Source organism: Bos indicus, chromosome 7, assembly GCF_029378745.1.
Source record: "Bos indicus isolate NIAB-ARS_2022 breed Sahiwal x Tharparkar chromosome 7, NIAB-ARS_B.indTharparkar_mat_pri_1.0, whole genome shotgun sequence".
Taxonomy (NCBI): domain Eukaryota; kingdom Metazoa; phylum Chordata; class Mammalia; order Artiodactyla; family Bovidae; genus Bos; species Bos indicus.
Window position 1 is genome coordinate 49,054,340 of NC_091766.1, and position 15,584 is coordinate 49,069,923.

A 15,584-nucleotide genomic window follows, 5' to 3' on the forward strand; every position below is an offset into this window, starting at 1 on the left:
ACAAAACACCTACCTTTCAGGAAGGGGCAGTATGAAGACTAAACAAGCCAGCAGATATTAAATAGTCAAGAAAAAGTAGCCCATTATAATTAGTTACTACGACTTTTATGATTATGCCCAGGCCTAACGCCAAGTTTGCCTTAGAAATCGACAACAGACAGGAGACAAACGCCGCCATGCGTAGGCCGGCATCATACCTCATGCCAAGCCCTTCCACGCAGCCCTCAGTGCGCACGCGCATTCGCATCTTCAAGCCCCGCATGCGCGCGTTGTCAGAGGACTCTCAGGCACACAGGCTAAGGGCGCACGTGCACAAGAGTATCGCGCAGGCTCTGAAGGCCTAGGAAGGCGAAACGGGCGTCGTGGTCCAAGTCGGCAATGGCTGAGGCTTCCCGGTGGCATCTGGGCGGTGAGGGGCGCTCCTAGGGTGGGGCAGGGCGGAACTGGCAATTCGAAATACCCTGCAAGAAAGTTTGTAACCCCGCATGATTTCTGATGAGAGATATAATCTCCAGATCGGTTACCCTTCATAGCTTCTTCTTGAGAATCGGAGAGGCTCATTGTGTGTGACAGGAAAAGTGAAGCCTCTAGGAGACATCTCACCCCTTGCCCTTGCACGAAGCTGGATCTGGGTGCAGCCACTTGCTGTACATTGGCCTTCGCTGAGCCAGCCTTAGAAGGCCTTTGTTGATCGAAGGAGTAGTGACCTTAGCAGAATCCCAGGCAGAGTCCTTTTTCCTCCTCTAACAGGAGCCAGCCATCCCAAAGCAGTGTTGACGGATGGCGAAAAACGATTAGGGACAGATGAGGGGATTTTGTTTGGTTTGTATTTTGCTTTTTCAGTTTAAAATAAGACTGGTGAGGAAACATCCGGGTTATAAAATTCATTATGAACAGTCATAAAATGATTGCCCACTATCACCATGGGAAAATTTACTAATTATTCCTTCTTCATAAAGTGAGAGTAAAAACATAACCAGAAGCTATTGGAGCTTTCCTTCACAGTGTAAACAGCTAAAATTGCCTGTGCTTTTCCATCCCTATGATTTACGTACATTATAAATTAAGGAAAATTTTTGTTTTATGTCTCACAGGAACTCCGAAACATAAACTGCATTACAGAGAGGACGTAGAAATTAGAACCACACTTCAGGAGTTGTTACTGTACTCTATTTTTTTAATAAACTTATGTATATGTAAGTACACAGATGTAGATGAAGACACTGAACTAAAGTTATCTGCAGATGAAAAATAAAACATGGGTTTTATTTAAAAAAAAAAAAAAAGGCTTTCAGACTACTGAAACCTCTCAAAACATAGTGACACATTTTATTTTTTTTCCCCATTTATATTTTTTTTTAATTTAACTTTACAATATTGTATTGGTTTTGCCATATATCAAAATGAATCTGCCACAGGTATATATGTGTTCCCCATCCTGAACCCTCCTCCCTCCTCATACCATCCCTCTGGGTCGTCCCAGTGCACCAGCCCCAAGCATCCTGTATCCTGCATCGAACCTGGACTGGTGACTCGTTTCATATATGATATTATACGTATTTCAATGCCATTCTCCCAAATCATCCCACCCTCTCCCTCTGTCACAAAGTGCAAAAGACTGTTCTATACATCAGTGTCTCTTCTGCTGTCTTGTATATAGGGTTATTGTTACCATCTTTCTAAATTCCATATATATGGGTTAGTATACTGTATTGGTGTTTTTCTTTCTGGCTTACTTCACTCTGTATAATAGGCTCCAGTTTCATCCACCTCATTAGAACTGATTCAAATGTATTCTTTTTAATGGCTGAGTAATACTCCATTGTGTATATGTACCACAGCTTTCTTATCCATTCATCTGCTGATGGACATCTAGGTTGCCTCCATGTCCTGACTATTATAAACAGTGCTGCGATGAACATTGGGGTACATGTGTCTCTTTCCCTTCTGGTTTCCTCAGTGTGTATGCCCAGCAGTGGGATTGCTGGATCATAAGGCAGTTCTATTTCCAGTTTTTTAAGGAATCTCCACACTGTTCTCCATAGTGGCTGTACTAGTTTGCATTCCTACCAACAGTGTAAGAGGGTTCCCTTTTCTCCACACCCTCTCCAGCATTTATTGCTTGTAGACTTTTGGATCGCAGCCATTCTGACTGGCGTGAAATGGTACCTAATAGTGGTTCTGATTTGCATTTCTCTGATAATGAGTGATGTTGAGCATCTTTTCATGTGTTTGTTAACCATCTGTATGTCTTCTTTGGAGAAATGTCTATTTAGTTCTTTGGCCCATTTTTTGATTGGGTCATTTATTTTTCTGGAATTGAGCTGTAGGAGTTGTTTGTATATTTTTGAGATTAGTTGTTTGTTGCTTCATTTGCTATTATTTTCTCCCATTCTGAAGGCTGTCTTTTCACCTTGCTTATAGTTTCCTTTGTTGTGCAGAAGCTTTTAAGTTTAATTAGGCCCCATTTGTTTATTTTTGCTTTTATTTCCAATATTCTGGGAGGTGGGTCATAGAGGATCCTGCTGTGATGTATGTCGGAGAGTGTTTTGCCTATGTTCTCCTCTAGGAGTTTTATAGTTTCTGTTCTTATGTTTAGATCTTTAATCCATTTTGAGTTTATTTTTGTGTATGGTGTTAGAAAGTGCTCTAGTTTCATTCTTTTACAAGTGGTTGACCAGTTTTCCCAGCACCACTTGTTAAAGAGATTGTCTTTTGTCCATTGTATATTCTTGCCTCCTTTGTCAAAGATAAGGTGTCCATATGTGCATGGATTTATCTCTGGGCTTTCTATTTTGTTCCATTGATCTATATTTCTGTCTTTGTGCCAGTACCATACTGTCTTGATGACTGTGGCTTTGTAGTAGAGCCTGAAGTCAGGTAGGTTGATTCCTCCAGTTCCATTCTTCTTTCTCAAGATAGCTTTGCCTATTCGAGGTTTTTTGTATTTCCATACAAATTGTGAAATTATTTGTTCTAGCTCTGTGAAGAATACCGTTGGTAGCTTGATAGGGATTGCATTGAATCTATAAATTGCTTTGGGTAGTATACTCATTTTCACTAGACTGATTCTTTCGATCCATGAACATGGTATATTTCTCCATCTATTAGTGTCCTCTTTGATTTCTTTCACCAGTGTTTTATAGTTTTCTATATATAGGCCTTTAGTTCCTTTAGGTAGATATATTCCTAAGTATTTTATTCTTTTCGTTGCAATGGTGAATGGAATTGTTTCCTTAATTTCTCTTTCTATTTTCTCATTATTAGTGTATAGGAATGCAAGGGATTTCTGACACATTTTAAACACTTTAAATTCATTTAGATCAACACTATGTCCATATTTCTTAAGGGGCACAAGTTTAAGTCACAGATGTAATAAAAAGCTTTCGTACTCAACTTTGGTTGAGTCAATTACTCCTATTGGCAATTCTATCTTGAATATAATTATTCCCTTGAGTTGCCAATTCTTGATTTCTTTTAGAGCCATACAGATACATCAGCTTCACCCTAGTCAGACTACAAATGGGTCAGACAACAAATAAGGCCTAAGAAGTTAGTCTTGATGTCTACTTTGATCTTTTCCCTAGCATGTTACACAGTTAATAGTAAAATATGCTAGTTCTGAGTTACAGGAGATAGAAATCAGTGCAAATCTTTAGGGAGGACCAGGAAAACATCTCAACCTACATTCCTCCTATCTGTGAGTTAATAGCATGATCAGTATTAAAGAGCATTTTGTCTTTATAGGACCCAGTATACAGTAGATGTAAGCTGGACTTATGTTGGTATGGCAGTTATTGGGCTGGCAAAAAAGTTCATTCACGTTTTTCTGTAAGATGATATGGAAAAACCCATACCAACTTTTTGGCCAAGCCGGTATTTATCAGTTAACTAATTAATTGGTATGTGGGAGTGAGCTTGAGTCAGATATTGATTAAAAAACAGCTTTAACCATCTCATAAGTTATCTTAGATTAGTTTTTAAATGCTTATTACAGAACATTTGGGGAATGGAAAATATTTAAAATCACTCAATCACATTATTCAGGGATTTAAAAAGAAAACACCTTTTTATAATTAGGAAGAATGGGAAACAAATCTCCAACAGAGGATTTTTAAAATATCTTGGTGTATATAATGACATAATGTGCAACATTAAAGAATGGCACGGGTTCATGTTTGCCATGGAATAATGTTGGAAGATGTATTATTACTAAAAATAAAGGTCTTATAGCAAAAAAGAAAGACATATTTAGTCCATATCCTGATCTAATAGTCCATGGGATGGCAAAGAGTTGGACACAACTGAGTGACTAACACTTTCACTGATCTAAAACCTACCCACCTACCCTAGAAAGAGTGAGAAAGAATACTAGTTAATGTTCTTTTCAATCTTATCGTGTGCCAAAACATAGTTTTAAGTGTTCCACATGAACTATCTCACTTCTCAAAATGTTAGAAATATCCCTATGGTGGGACTCAAACCATTCTGTTTGATTTTAAAGTTCATATCCTTAACTACTCACTATATTGTGTTGCATACTCCCAGTGTTGGAAAAAAAGCCAATTTGCATGATAGTATGTAAAATGTAGTCTCAGTTTTGTAAAACTAAAGTTGTCTTCTCTATACTGTGTATGCATTTAGAAAAATCTGAAGAATATATGCCAAACCTAACTCTTAAGTAGTGGGTTAAAGGAAAGTTCTTCCTGTTTTGTATTTTTATATTTTAGTTTTTTTATTGTTGCTTTTATAGTTAGCAAAATAAAATTGAATTTTCAAAACAAAATTAGGAACAAATTACAAGTACATTTTTATCCTGATAAAAACTTGAGTTCTTTTAACATAAATTTTAAAGTAAAAAATTCTTTTCCTTAGTGACTTTTGGGATGGTAAACCCACATATGTATTACTTAAACAAAGTTATGTCATCTCTATTTTTGGACACATCTGTAGCTGGTGAAGAAAGAACCAACTTTAAGTCTATTCGCAGCATAACTGACTTTTGGAAGGTAAGGTGTGATTGGATGAAATAGTTTTAGGTATTGCATAAAAAAGCCTTTGGCACACATCATAGGGACTTTGATATTTATTGACGGAATGAATAAAAATAAATGTCACTTCTTCAAACTATTATAATCAACCAGTGTTTATTGAGAACCTGTGTTCTCAGTGTGATATAGTTCTTACAACTTTAAAATTGTATATGGTGAAAATTACTGTTAATAATTCCTTGAATTGCCAATAAATTCTTTGCCCATGTTGTGGCAAAGGGTTTTCAGTATACCCATCAGAGAAGAAAGGTTATAGAAATGAGTTAATACTTGTTAAGTGCTTAGAACAGTACATAGAAAGTACTCAGTAAATGTTAACCATCTTCATTATAATCAACATCATCTACCATTACCATTATTAATGGTGGCTTGGCTAATAATTTTCATACTTGTCCTCAAAATCACTGATTTTTATATTCTTATGGATAACATTATGAATGTAGATTCTGTTCACAGTTGATATGAAAATATTTTTCCCATAACATGTATTTTTCTATATGAAGTTTATGGAAGGACCCCTTTTGGATGGTCTGTACTGGGACTCATGGTACAATAATGAGAATCTGTATGATTTAAAGAACAGCAGTCGCATCTACTATGAGAACATACTTTTAGGACTCCCCAGAGTCCGTCAACTAAAAGTCCGCAATGGCACATGCAAAGTCCATTCATTCTTTCGGTCTTTGATGGATGAATGTTATGACAAATACACTTCTAAAAATGAAGATACGGCTGATTTTGGCCTTAAACAGCATACTGAGTAAGTACTGTAAAATTACACATAACTTTTGTAGCACTTAGCATTGTATCTTCAAACAACTGTGAAAATATATTTATTTTCTAAATGATACCAAGAGAGATGGCAGGTAAGGAAACTCTTTCAATAATAGTATCAAAGGAAGACTCAGAGATGCAGTGTTGAGAAAAGGAAGAGTAAACCTGTTAATTTTTTGTTTACCATAGGATACAAAGTGGGTTTTTCCCCCATAGCTGTGGTAGATGAAGTGTTCACTTCAGTTCAGTCGCTCAGTCGTGTCTGACTCTTTGCAACCCCACGAACCGCAGCATTCCAGGCCTCCCTGTTCATCACCAACTCCGGAGTCCACCCAAACCATGTCCATCGAGTCGGTGATGCCATCCAACCATCTCATCCTCTGTCGTCCCCTTCTCCTCCTGCCCTGAATCTTTCCCAGTATCAGGGTCTTTTCCAGTGAGTCAGCTCTTCACATCAGGTGGCCAAAGTACTGGAGTTTCAGCTTCAACATCAGTCCTTCCAATGAACACTCAGGACTGATCTCCTTTAGGATGGACTGGTTGGATCTCCTTGCAGTCCAAGGGACTCTCAAGAGTCTTCTCCAACACCACAGTTCAAAAGCATCAATTCTTTGGCGCTCAGCTTTCTTCACAGTCCAACTCTCGGATCCATACATGACCACTGGAAAAACCATAGCCTTGACTAGATGGACCTTTTGTTGGCAAAGTAACGTCTCTGCTTTTTAATATACTATCTAGGTTGGTCATAACTTTCCTTCTAAGGAGTAAGCCTCTTTTAATTTCATGGCTGCAATCACTATCTGCAGTGATTTTGGAGCCCAGAAAAATAAAGTGACACTGTTTTCACTGTTTCCCCATCTATTTCCCATGAAGTGATGGGACCGGATGCCATGATCTTAGTTTTCTGAATGTTGAGCTTTAAGCCAACTTTTTCACTCTCCTCTTTCACTTTCATCAAGAGGCTCTTTAGTTCTTCTTCACTTTCTGCCATAAGGGTGATGTCATCTGCATATCTGAGATTATTGATATTTCTCCTGACAGTCTTGATTCCAGCTTGGGCTTCCTCTAGCCCAGCGTTTCTCATGATGTACTCTGCATATAAGTTAAATAAGCAGGGTGACAATATACAGCTTTGACGTACTCCTTTTCCTGTTTGGAACCAGTCTGTTGTTCCATGTCCAGTTCTAACTGTTGCTTCCTGACCTGCAAACAGGTTTCTCAAGAGGCAGGTCAGGTAGTCTGGTATTCCCATCTCTTTCAGAATTGTCCACAGTTTATTGTGATCCACACAGTCAAAGGCTTTGGCATAGTCAATAAAGCAGAAATAGATGTTTTTCTGGAACTCATTGAACACAAGGCAAAGTGCCCATTTTTGCTTTTATAATACTCAATCAGCTTCTCTGGCTCTGGCAAGATGCTCTCATACACATCCCAAATGCTTTTTGGGATTCCTAGGGAGTGTCTCTGAAGTACTCTGCTGCTTTCTCACTCTCTGGCTTACTTCAGTGATATCTTGTATTGTTGCCAGTAGGGCTTCCCTGGTAGCTCAGCTGGTAAAGAATCCCCCTGCAGTGCAGCAGACCCTGGTTCAATTCCTGGGTCAGGCAGATCTACTGGAGAAGGGATAGGCTACCCACTCCAGTTTTCTTGGGCTCCCCTAATGGCTCAGCTGGTAAAGAATCCACCTGCAATGCAGGAGACCCGGTTCAATCCCGGAGACCCGGTTCAATCCCTGGGTTGGGAAGATCCCCTGGAGGAGGGCATGGCAACCCACTCCAGTACTTTTCCCATGGATAGAGGAGCCTGACAGGCTACAGTCCATGACATTGCAAAGAATCGGACAGAACTGAGCGACTCAGCACAGCACAGCATCTCGAAAAGGGGCAGTTAGGTTTACAGACACTGCATCGGATGATCCCTGCCAAAGATATTTTGGCCATTGTTCTCCAAAGTGGCTGTGGTTAGTACTAGTAGACTCATGTCTACACTTTATATTGAAAATGCCACTGCCAATGCCACTGACACTACCTACCCTTAACATGGAAGGTGCTGGTATCATTGCATTTAAGGTCATATGAAATCATAAAGGCAAAGTATCTTTTTTAGAATTTGATATTTATCAAAGTGATGTAAACATTTACAAAGGTCCACACTTTCCTGCTTATAATTTCCATTCCACAAGCAACTGCTTTTAGTTGTTTCTTCTTATATATACTTCATATTTCTAAATAGTATGCATATGCTACTGTAGTATGTAGTATGCATATAGTTTTGTATATACATACTATATGTATACTATTTTATACATATATAAAACTATATGCATACTATATGTAGTATGCATAGAGTTTTGTATATCTATCGTCTGTGTCACAGAAAATGTGTGTCATATATCCTTCTTATACCACTCCCTCCTCCAACCAACTTCCTATTCCTCTTAGCCTATGGTTATACCATAATTTTTGTTAATCATTAGTCAATATTTATTTTATATTTATATAAATATAAATACAGTAACTACATTTCCCTTCTTAAGTAGCTTCCCCAGTATCCCTAGGACTGATCATTGCTTTGTGGATTTGTTAACTTATTTTCTCTTTGTATGAGTTTTGGGTGTTCTTGAGGGCCACAATGTGCTTGTATAATTCTCTTGTTTTGTATGTAAGTTCTTAAGTATGGTGACACATTCTCTTAAATATTATACTGCTATAATAGTACTACACACTATTTCCCTTTCAATAAAAAATGAGAAGTCAATTATTTAATTACACATTTTAATTTGGTCTCAAGACTAATCTGTTAGGTATTCTAACATTCCAAATTATAACAACTACAAATAATTTACATTCCAAAATTAACATGGATTTAGACTTTTAATATGTGTCATTTCCTAACAACCAAAATACGAATCAATTTCTTTCTAAAATGTAACATTCATTAATTAAAACTAGTATTAAAAATTGGAAGTAGGAGAGGGTTAGCATAACAAACATTCTTGTTTCATTTTAACAATCGTGGAAAACGTGCAAACATACAACTATGGAATTTTCATTAAATAGTATTTTTTCTTAGTGTAATCATTTTTATCTTCTCTGGTGAAAGCAAACATGGTATTACTAATAGGAAAACAAGTTTAAGCAGAGCATCTTTGGATAATTGTTCAAATCTTTTTGGGGAGACTAAATAGGAACTGAAATGAAGAATCAAAGCTTAATTTTTTGATATCCCATCACTAAGTTCGCTGGGCTTCCTGAACTGCTCAGGGGGTAAAGAATCTGCCTGCAATGTAGGAAACACAGGAGACACAGGTTCAATCCCTGAGACAGGAAGATAACCCTGGAGGAGGAAATGGCAACCCAATCCAGTATTCTTGCCTAGAGAATCTCATGGACAGAGGAGCCTGACGGGCTATAGTCCAAAGGGTCACAGAGTTGGACACAACTGAACACACATAGCACACACACACAACTAAGTTAAAAGTAGAAAGAATGGAAACAAAATTTACTTATATAGATTGTACTTTGTGTACTTTCATTAAAATAAGATACCTATATAGCAACACAGACATTGTAATAAAGTTTTTATTTATTGGACATTTGTAAATGGTATATGATTGTTAGAAGACAAACTGTAAAGCATCTTTTTCCCCACACTGAGACAGACATTTCTGAATTAAAACCCTGGATATTCTTGTCCTCCTCAAAGACTGAAGACAACAAGGACATGTTAACAAAAAAAATTCATCATCGTATTATAGATTTCAAGTTCCCTGAGGCAACGGATTAAAATGTTTTTTTCTCATAGCACTTGTATTGTCCACAATAAGCACTAAAAAATGAAAACATATGCAACCTTAATTCTTTTGGCTTAATCCTTAACTCACCACCTTGCTTCAAAATTACTGTAATGCTTATGAACTTAGTACTACTTTTTTTAAACTACTTTTGAACCAAAAGTTAACTTAAAATCTTATTCTCGGACAAGCTTTCTCATCTCTCCATTATTCTTTTTATGTCTAACAGATGGAAGTACTCTTCTCCTCGTACGAACTCCCCTTGGCACTGGGGATTTGTTGGTGTTTACCAAAATGGGGGGTATATTTTCACTTTATCAAAATCAAAATCTGAAACCCTAAACAAGTTCATTAACCTCCGAATGAACAGCTGGATCACAAGAGGGACTCGAGTTATTTTTATTGATTTTTCAGTATACAATGCTAATGTAAATCTATTCTGCATTATCAGGTGAGTGACTCAAGACCTCTTAGTATATTGAATTTAAAAGGCATCCAGAGCCCTCATTAGAGTTTCCAGTTTGTGCATGTTTGTACTGAGATTAAAATCATAAGTTCCAATATAAATATAATGTAGTTCCTCCAATAATGATGAAGAAAAAGCAATATCATATTCATTGTTTTACTCTTTCAGGATATATTGCAGAACATGAAGAATTACATACAGTAGGTTAGTTTTATATTACTTAAGAATATATAGCCTTATTTCTTGTCATTCTGCAGCTGAACAAATCTAAGATTTAGCCCTAACGATTTCTTCCTTTAAATCAGATCATTCAAATCTGTTGATTTCCTTTCACAATGAGCTTCTTTATTAAGTTATTAATTTTTGTCTCAAGAATGAACAATTTAAGATTCAAACAATATATAACAGCAGCCAACATCCTAGACATGATTATAGCCGACAGTGATTTGCAAATGGCCCCAATTCTTCACATCTTTGCCATGTAAACTTGTAGTACCCTGTCACCCAGGGCAGGGTGAAATACCCCAGAACTAGATACTAGACTCCACCATGTGACTTTCTTTGGTCAATGGAATGTCAGCATATATGACAAAAGCAAGGGCTTCCCAGGTGGCACTAGTGGTAAAGAACCCGCCTGCCAATGCAGGAGATATAAGAGACATGGGCTTGATCCCTGGGTCGGGAAGATCTGCTGGAGGAAGGCATAGCAACCCACTCCAGTATCCTTGCCTGGAGAATCCCATGGACAGAGGAACCTGGCAGGCTACAGTCCATACGGTCACAAAGAGTTTGATACAACTGAAGTGATTTAGCATGCACACACGCATGATACAAGCAGAAATTTGAAAGGGGTTTGTACATTAAAACTTGCTCTCTCGCACTCCTGCTATTGCATGAGAATAACATGCCAGGGCTAACCCGTTGGACCCAAGAAAAGAATGAGAGACATCCCCTCTCACGAGGAGGAGGAGGAAACAGCCGAAGAGAAAAAAATTATTTCTGTAGGTCTGATTATCTTAGATAATCCGCCTAACCCGGACCATACTATTTGGCTTAGGCCTGAGGACTGGCAAAGCAAATACCATTACTGTGATTGAATCTGCCTGGGGACTGAATTAGCTTCTAAGCCATCTGGGAATGGGTGAATGCCTGATACAATTAAGGTTCTGTTAGAAAGGAGGAATAGGATAATGATAATAAGGAATAGGATAATGAAGTCAGTAAGCCACTTTTTTCTCTTGAGTTTTACATTTTTCTTCTGAATGGAATATGGAATCAGCCTTTACTCTGACTGGGGAACTTGGCCCTTGTGCAACAGTGATGGTGAAAGATGGTCACAGCCTTTAAAATGTATAAAATGAAAGCAAATGAATTACTGTCAGCAGCATGTTATAGTATTTTCTTTCAGGGAATCACCTTCTTACCAACAGTATTCACCTTTCCCGATAGTCCTGGTAGGGATAAAGTAAAGAATACAAATCACTCCAATGTCCTAAATAAGAATAGAAACAATGGGGTAATTGGCTTACAGTCATACGAAGAACTCCTTGTAATACTACATTAAGTCCATATTTTCTGTCTCTAGGTTTCATGCTTTTTATTTATCTTTTAAAATGTTTTTTAGAAATTTCAGCAGATTTTGAAACTTTTAACTGGTAGTATAATCAATAGTTGTATGGGAGCATATTGCTTACACTATGACCTTATCCACTTATTTTCCTTTTGTACACATATCTGGCAAACTAAATGCTCATCATTTTTTGCTTTTTGTTTACTAGTCTACACTTCAGGTCAAAATACTAAGTTTCTTTCACTTCACTCACTTGCTCAAATTTGTACACTGACTATATGCAAGGTGAAAAAAATTCCTGTTTTCTATTTGTTAACTGGATGTTTTGTTCTTGATTTTGGTGAGGTATTTTTGGGGTTGAGGGGGGCAGCACCTTATTCCTGTACCAATAAGATTTGCTAACACCTTCAGGTAGGAATAATTACATTATGAATTTGTGATAGAGATCCCGGGTTCCTTGAATTACTGCCAATTCTTAATTACCTGCAGTTATGGAAAAAACTAGGAATACAGGGAATTACCTAAAAATCTTTTTATATTTGGTACTGAAGTAATTTTTATACTTCTACTTGCATATAGATCTTTGCATCCAAAATCCAGTGCCTAAAGTTAAACAGAAAACATTGGCTTTAGTATAGTATGTTATCTTGAGATTTAGAAGCAAGAAGTATCTCTGATAAGCTAAAGGGGGAGAGTGTATTTCCCTCCTCTTAAATATTTAGGGAGCCCTGAATAATAACAGTAACTAACAGTACAGCATGTTCTTGAACATCACCCCTCATTCTGTGGGGATAAATTAGCAGCCCAGTTATGAATGAGCAATCAAAACATAGAGTAAAATGAATGTAACGTCACATCTTTCTTTCTTTCTCATTTACACTGGTCTTTGACCACTGTAAATTTTCAGAACACCAAAAAAAAAAAGTGGAGCATTAAAAAAGAAGTAAATCCACAAGAATTTTTTGAGCCTGTTACCCTGAGAAAACATATTTTGTACAAAATAACTATTAAAGTATACAACATCACTGACTGGAAATTTCAATCGAGTTAGGTACTGAAATATAAATTCTTGAAATGCAGTTACTTTCACAAACCTCATTTTACAGATTGGTGGCAGAATTCCCTGCAACTGGAGGAATACTTACTTCATGGCAGTTTTACTCTGTGAAGCTCCTCAGATACGTTAGCTTCTATGATTATTTTATTGCTTCCTGTGAAATCATATTTTGTATTTTTATTATTGTCTTCACAATACAAGAAATCAAAAAACTGAAAGAATTTAAATTTGCCTATTTCAAAAGTATTTGGAACTGGCTAGAATTATTACTTTTGGTGGTAAGTATATTTTCACAGATATGGTTGATAGAAATCACATCTGAACTCACAAATGAGGGAGCTGTAAAAAAAAAAAAAAGTAGAATTTTCTATTCATCTGGGATTTATTCTAAAAGCTGTAAGTATCAACCATAAAATGAACTGTCAAAGTAGATATTAATGGTGTGCCTCCAAAAGGTAGAAGTCTTTTTTTTCTCTGATTTGGTCCTTGTGAGGACTAGCATAAACCTAGAGGAATAGGTGATTTCATAGGTATTATGATTTAATTGGCACAGTTAAGTCTCCCTATTCCCACCCAAAAATATGTATTCCTTACAGGAATGTGTTGAAAATAAAGATTATTTGGGGGAAAGGTCCTTCAAAATGTATTCTTCTACATTGCCTAAATCTGCTATCCTGAATTTTTAAACAGGTAAAAGACAAGCCTAGGCAGAATACTGAAGGTGGGGATAAGGTTTGAGAAGCCAGAAGGGGTAGCTTGTAGGTGCAGAGGTGCCACCAGGATTGGGGGAATAGTCCTTGAAAGAAGCTCCAAAGACTGCCAGTTTTTATAACTAGAAAATACTAAAATAAACGTAGAGGGCAGAGTGAGACAAACTGTAAGATTTTGGTTTTAGGAACAATGAGCAAATATTCGGGCTTATACAATCTGATCTTTCACTCTTATTGGCCCTTAGTTATAGCCAATTGAGTGTGTGTGTCTGTGTATTTGTGTATATATATTATATATAAATATATATGTATATATTTCAGCCTGACAGTGACAAGACAGGTCCAGGTCACCTGTTCCCAATGGCAGAACTTCACAAACTTGCCAGGCCTTCTACCTGGTGTGTGTGTGTGTGTATACATATATATAAAATCTGTTTCCCAAAACCAAATTGAAAGTTTTTCTGGTACCCCCCCCCAATAATGCTTAACATAGGGCATAAGCATTAAATGTTTAACTGAGTATTTTAGGGAAAAGAAGTCAAAGGAAAATTTTCATAATAGTTATAACAGTCATATAGCTTTATAATAATAATAGATAAATAATAGACAAAAGATAATCTGGTCCTAAAATCCTCTCCTAAAAGAACTGTTAGACACAGCCGCCAGCCCAGAGCTGGATCACGTAAGTGCAGTTGCACACCCCCTGCTCCAGAATCCTCCAGAGTCAGGTGGCGTGTGCTGCATGGGGTATTTGTAAACTCTGGGATAAAGCCAGGAAGAAAGAATTGGATCGCGATGTCCCAGCATGGCCCTTCACTATTCAGCCCCAACACACACCTGTTTACCTGGAATGCATCTGGAAAGAGCTGCAACCAAATCTGCCTTCCTCCAGTCCCACTTGGTGGTTTCCAACCGCCCAGACCTGCCATAAACCACTGAATCCCAAATGATGACAGCATTCTTCCATGTTCCATTATTTCAGAACTAGTTTGGAGAAATCAAGCCCTGAGCCTTTGGAGTGGGAGCACTGACTCCAAGATCCTAGACTACCAGAGAACTAACCCTAGGAAGTATCAAATAGTGAGAAGTCACACAAAGGAAACCACTTGAATACAAGACCCAGCATCCTCCAACCATAGCACCCCGTGCAGGACGCCTCATCTAAACAACAAACAAAACAAAAATACAAACTTAATCACCAGCAGACAAGATTACCAACTCACTCAGCCTTGCCCATCAGAGAAAAAACAAACAAAAAAACCCAGCACAAATCTCACCCTATATGAAGCTTACACAAACCACTGGACCACCCTTGGGAGGGCACAAAGCAAAAGGAAGAAAGAATTCAACCTTGAAGCCTGGGAAAAGGAGACCTCAAATACAGTAAGTTTAAAAAAAAAATTAATAATAATAGTGAAAAGGCAGAGAAATACTACACAAAAGAAAGGACAAACTAGAAACACAGAAGTCCAAATACATGAAGATGAAATAGGCAAACTACTTGAAAAAGAATTCAGAATAATAATGATAATAAAGATGATCAAAAACCTTGAAAACAAAATGAAGAAAATGCAAGAATCAATTAACAAAGATGTAGAAGAATTAAAGAATAAACATACAGAGACAACGCAATTACTGAAATTAAAAATACTCTAGAAGGAATCAATAGCAGAGTATCTGAAGCAGAATAATGAATCAGTGAGCTGAAGATAAAATGGTGGAAATAACTTCTGAAGAGCAGAATAAAGTAAAAAGAATGAAAAGAACTGAGAATAGTCTCAGAGACTTCTGGGACAATACCAAATGCACCAACATTCAAATTATAGGGGTCCCAGAAGAAGAAGAGAAAAAGAAAGGGTATGAGAAAATTTTTGAAGAAATTATATAGTTGAAAATTTCCCCAACATGGAAAAGGAAATAATCAAGTCCAAGAGGCACAAAGAGTCCCATACAGGATAAACACAAGGAGAAACAGGCCAAGACACATACTAATCAAACTAACAAAGACTAAACACACAAAGAATATTAAAAGCAGCAAGAGAAAAGCAACAAGTAACATACAAGGGGAACCCCATTCGCTTAACAGAAACCCTATACACTTTCAGCAGAAACTCTGCAGGCCCGAAGGGAAAGGCAGGATATATTTAAAGTACTGAAAGAGAA

The 15,584-nt window shown here is 37.3% G+C and overlaps 1 protein-coding gene and 1 long non-coding RNA gene across 2 annotated transcripts in view; one reads left to right on the top strand and one right to left on the bottom strand.

Moving 5' to 3' along the window:
• LOC139184171 (uncharacterized) overlaps positions 1–227 on the bottom strand; it is a 28,508-nt gene extending 28,281 nt beyond the window's left edge. The window contains exon 1 of the long non-coding RNA XR_011567698.1: positions 14–227. This is a non-coding gene — a long non-coding RNA (uncharacterized lncRNA). The remainder of the gene's footprint in view (positions 1–13) is intronic.
• A 162-nt stretch (positions 228–389) lies between these two features.
• PKD2L2 (polycystin 2 like 2, transient receptor potential cation channel) overlaps positions 390–15,584 on the top strand; it is a 42,400-nt gene continuing 27,205 nt past the window's right edge. The window contains exons 1-5 of the mRNA XM_019964974.2: positions 390–1,196; positions 4,876–5,009; positions 5,555–5,811; positions 9,848–10,069; positions 12,761–12,989. Coding sequence (XP_019820533.2) covers positions 1,043–1,196; positions 4,876–5,009; positions 5,555–5,811; positions 9,848–10,069; positions 12,761–12,989 — 996 coding nt within the window. The 5' untranslated portion in view covers positions 390–1,042. The remainder of the gene's footprint in view (positions 1,197–4,875; positions 5,010–5,554; positions 5,812–9,847; positions 10,070–12,760; positions 12,990–15,584) is intronic.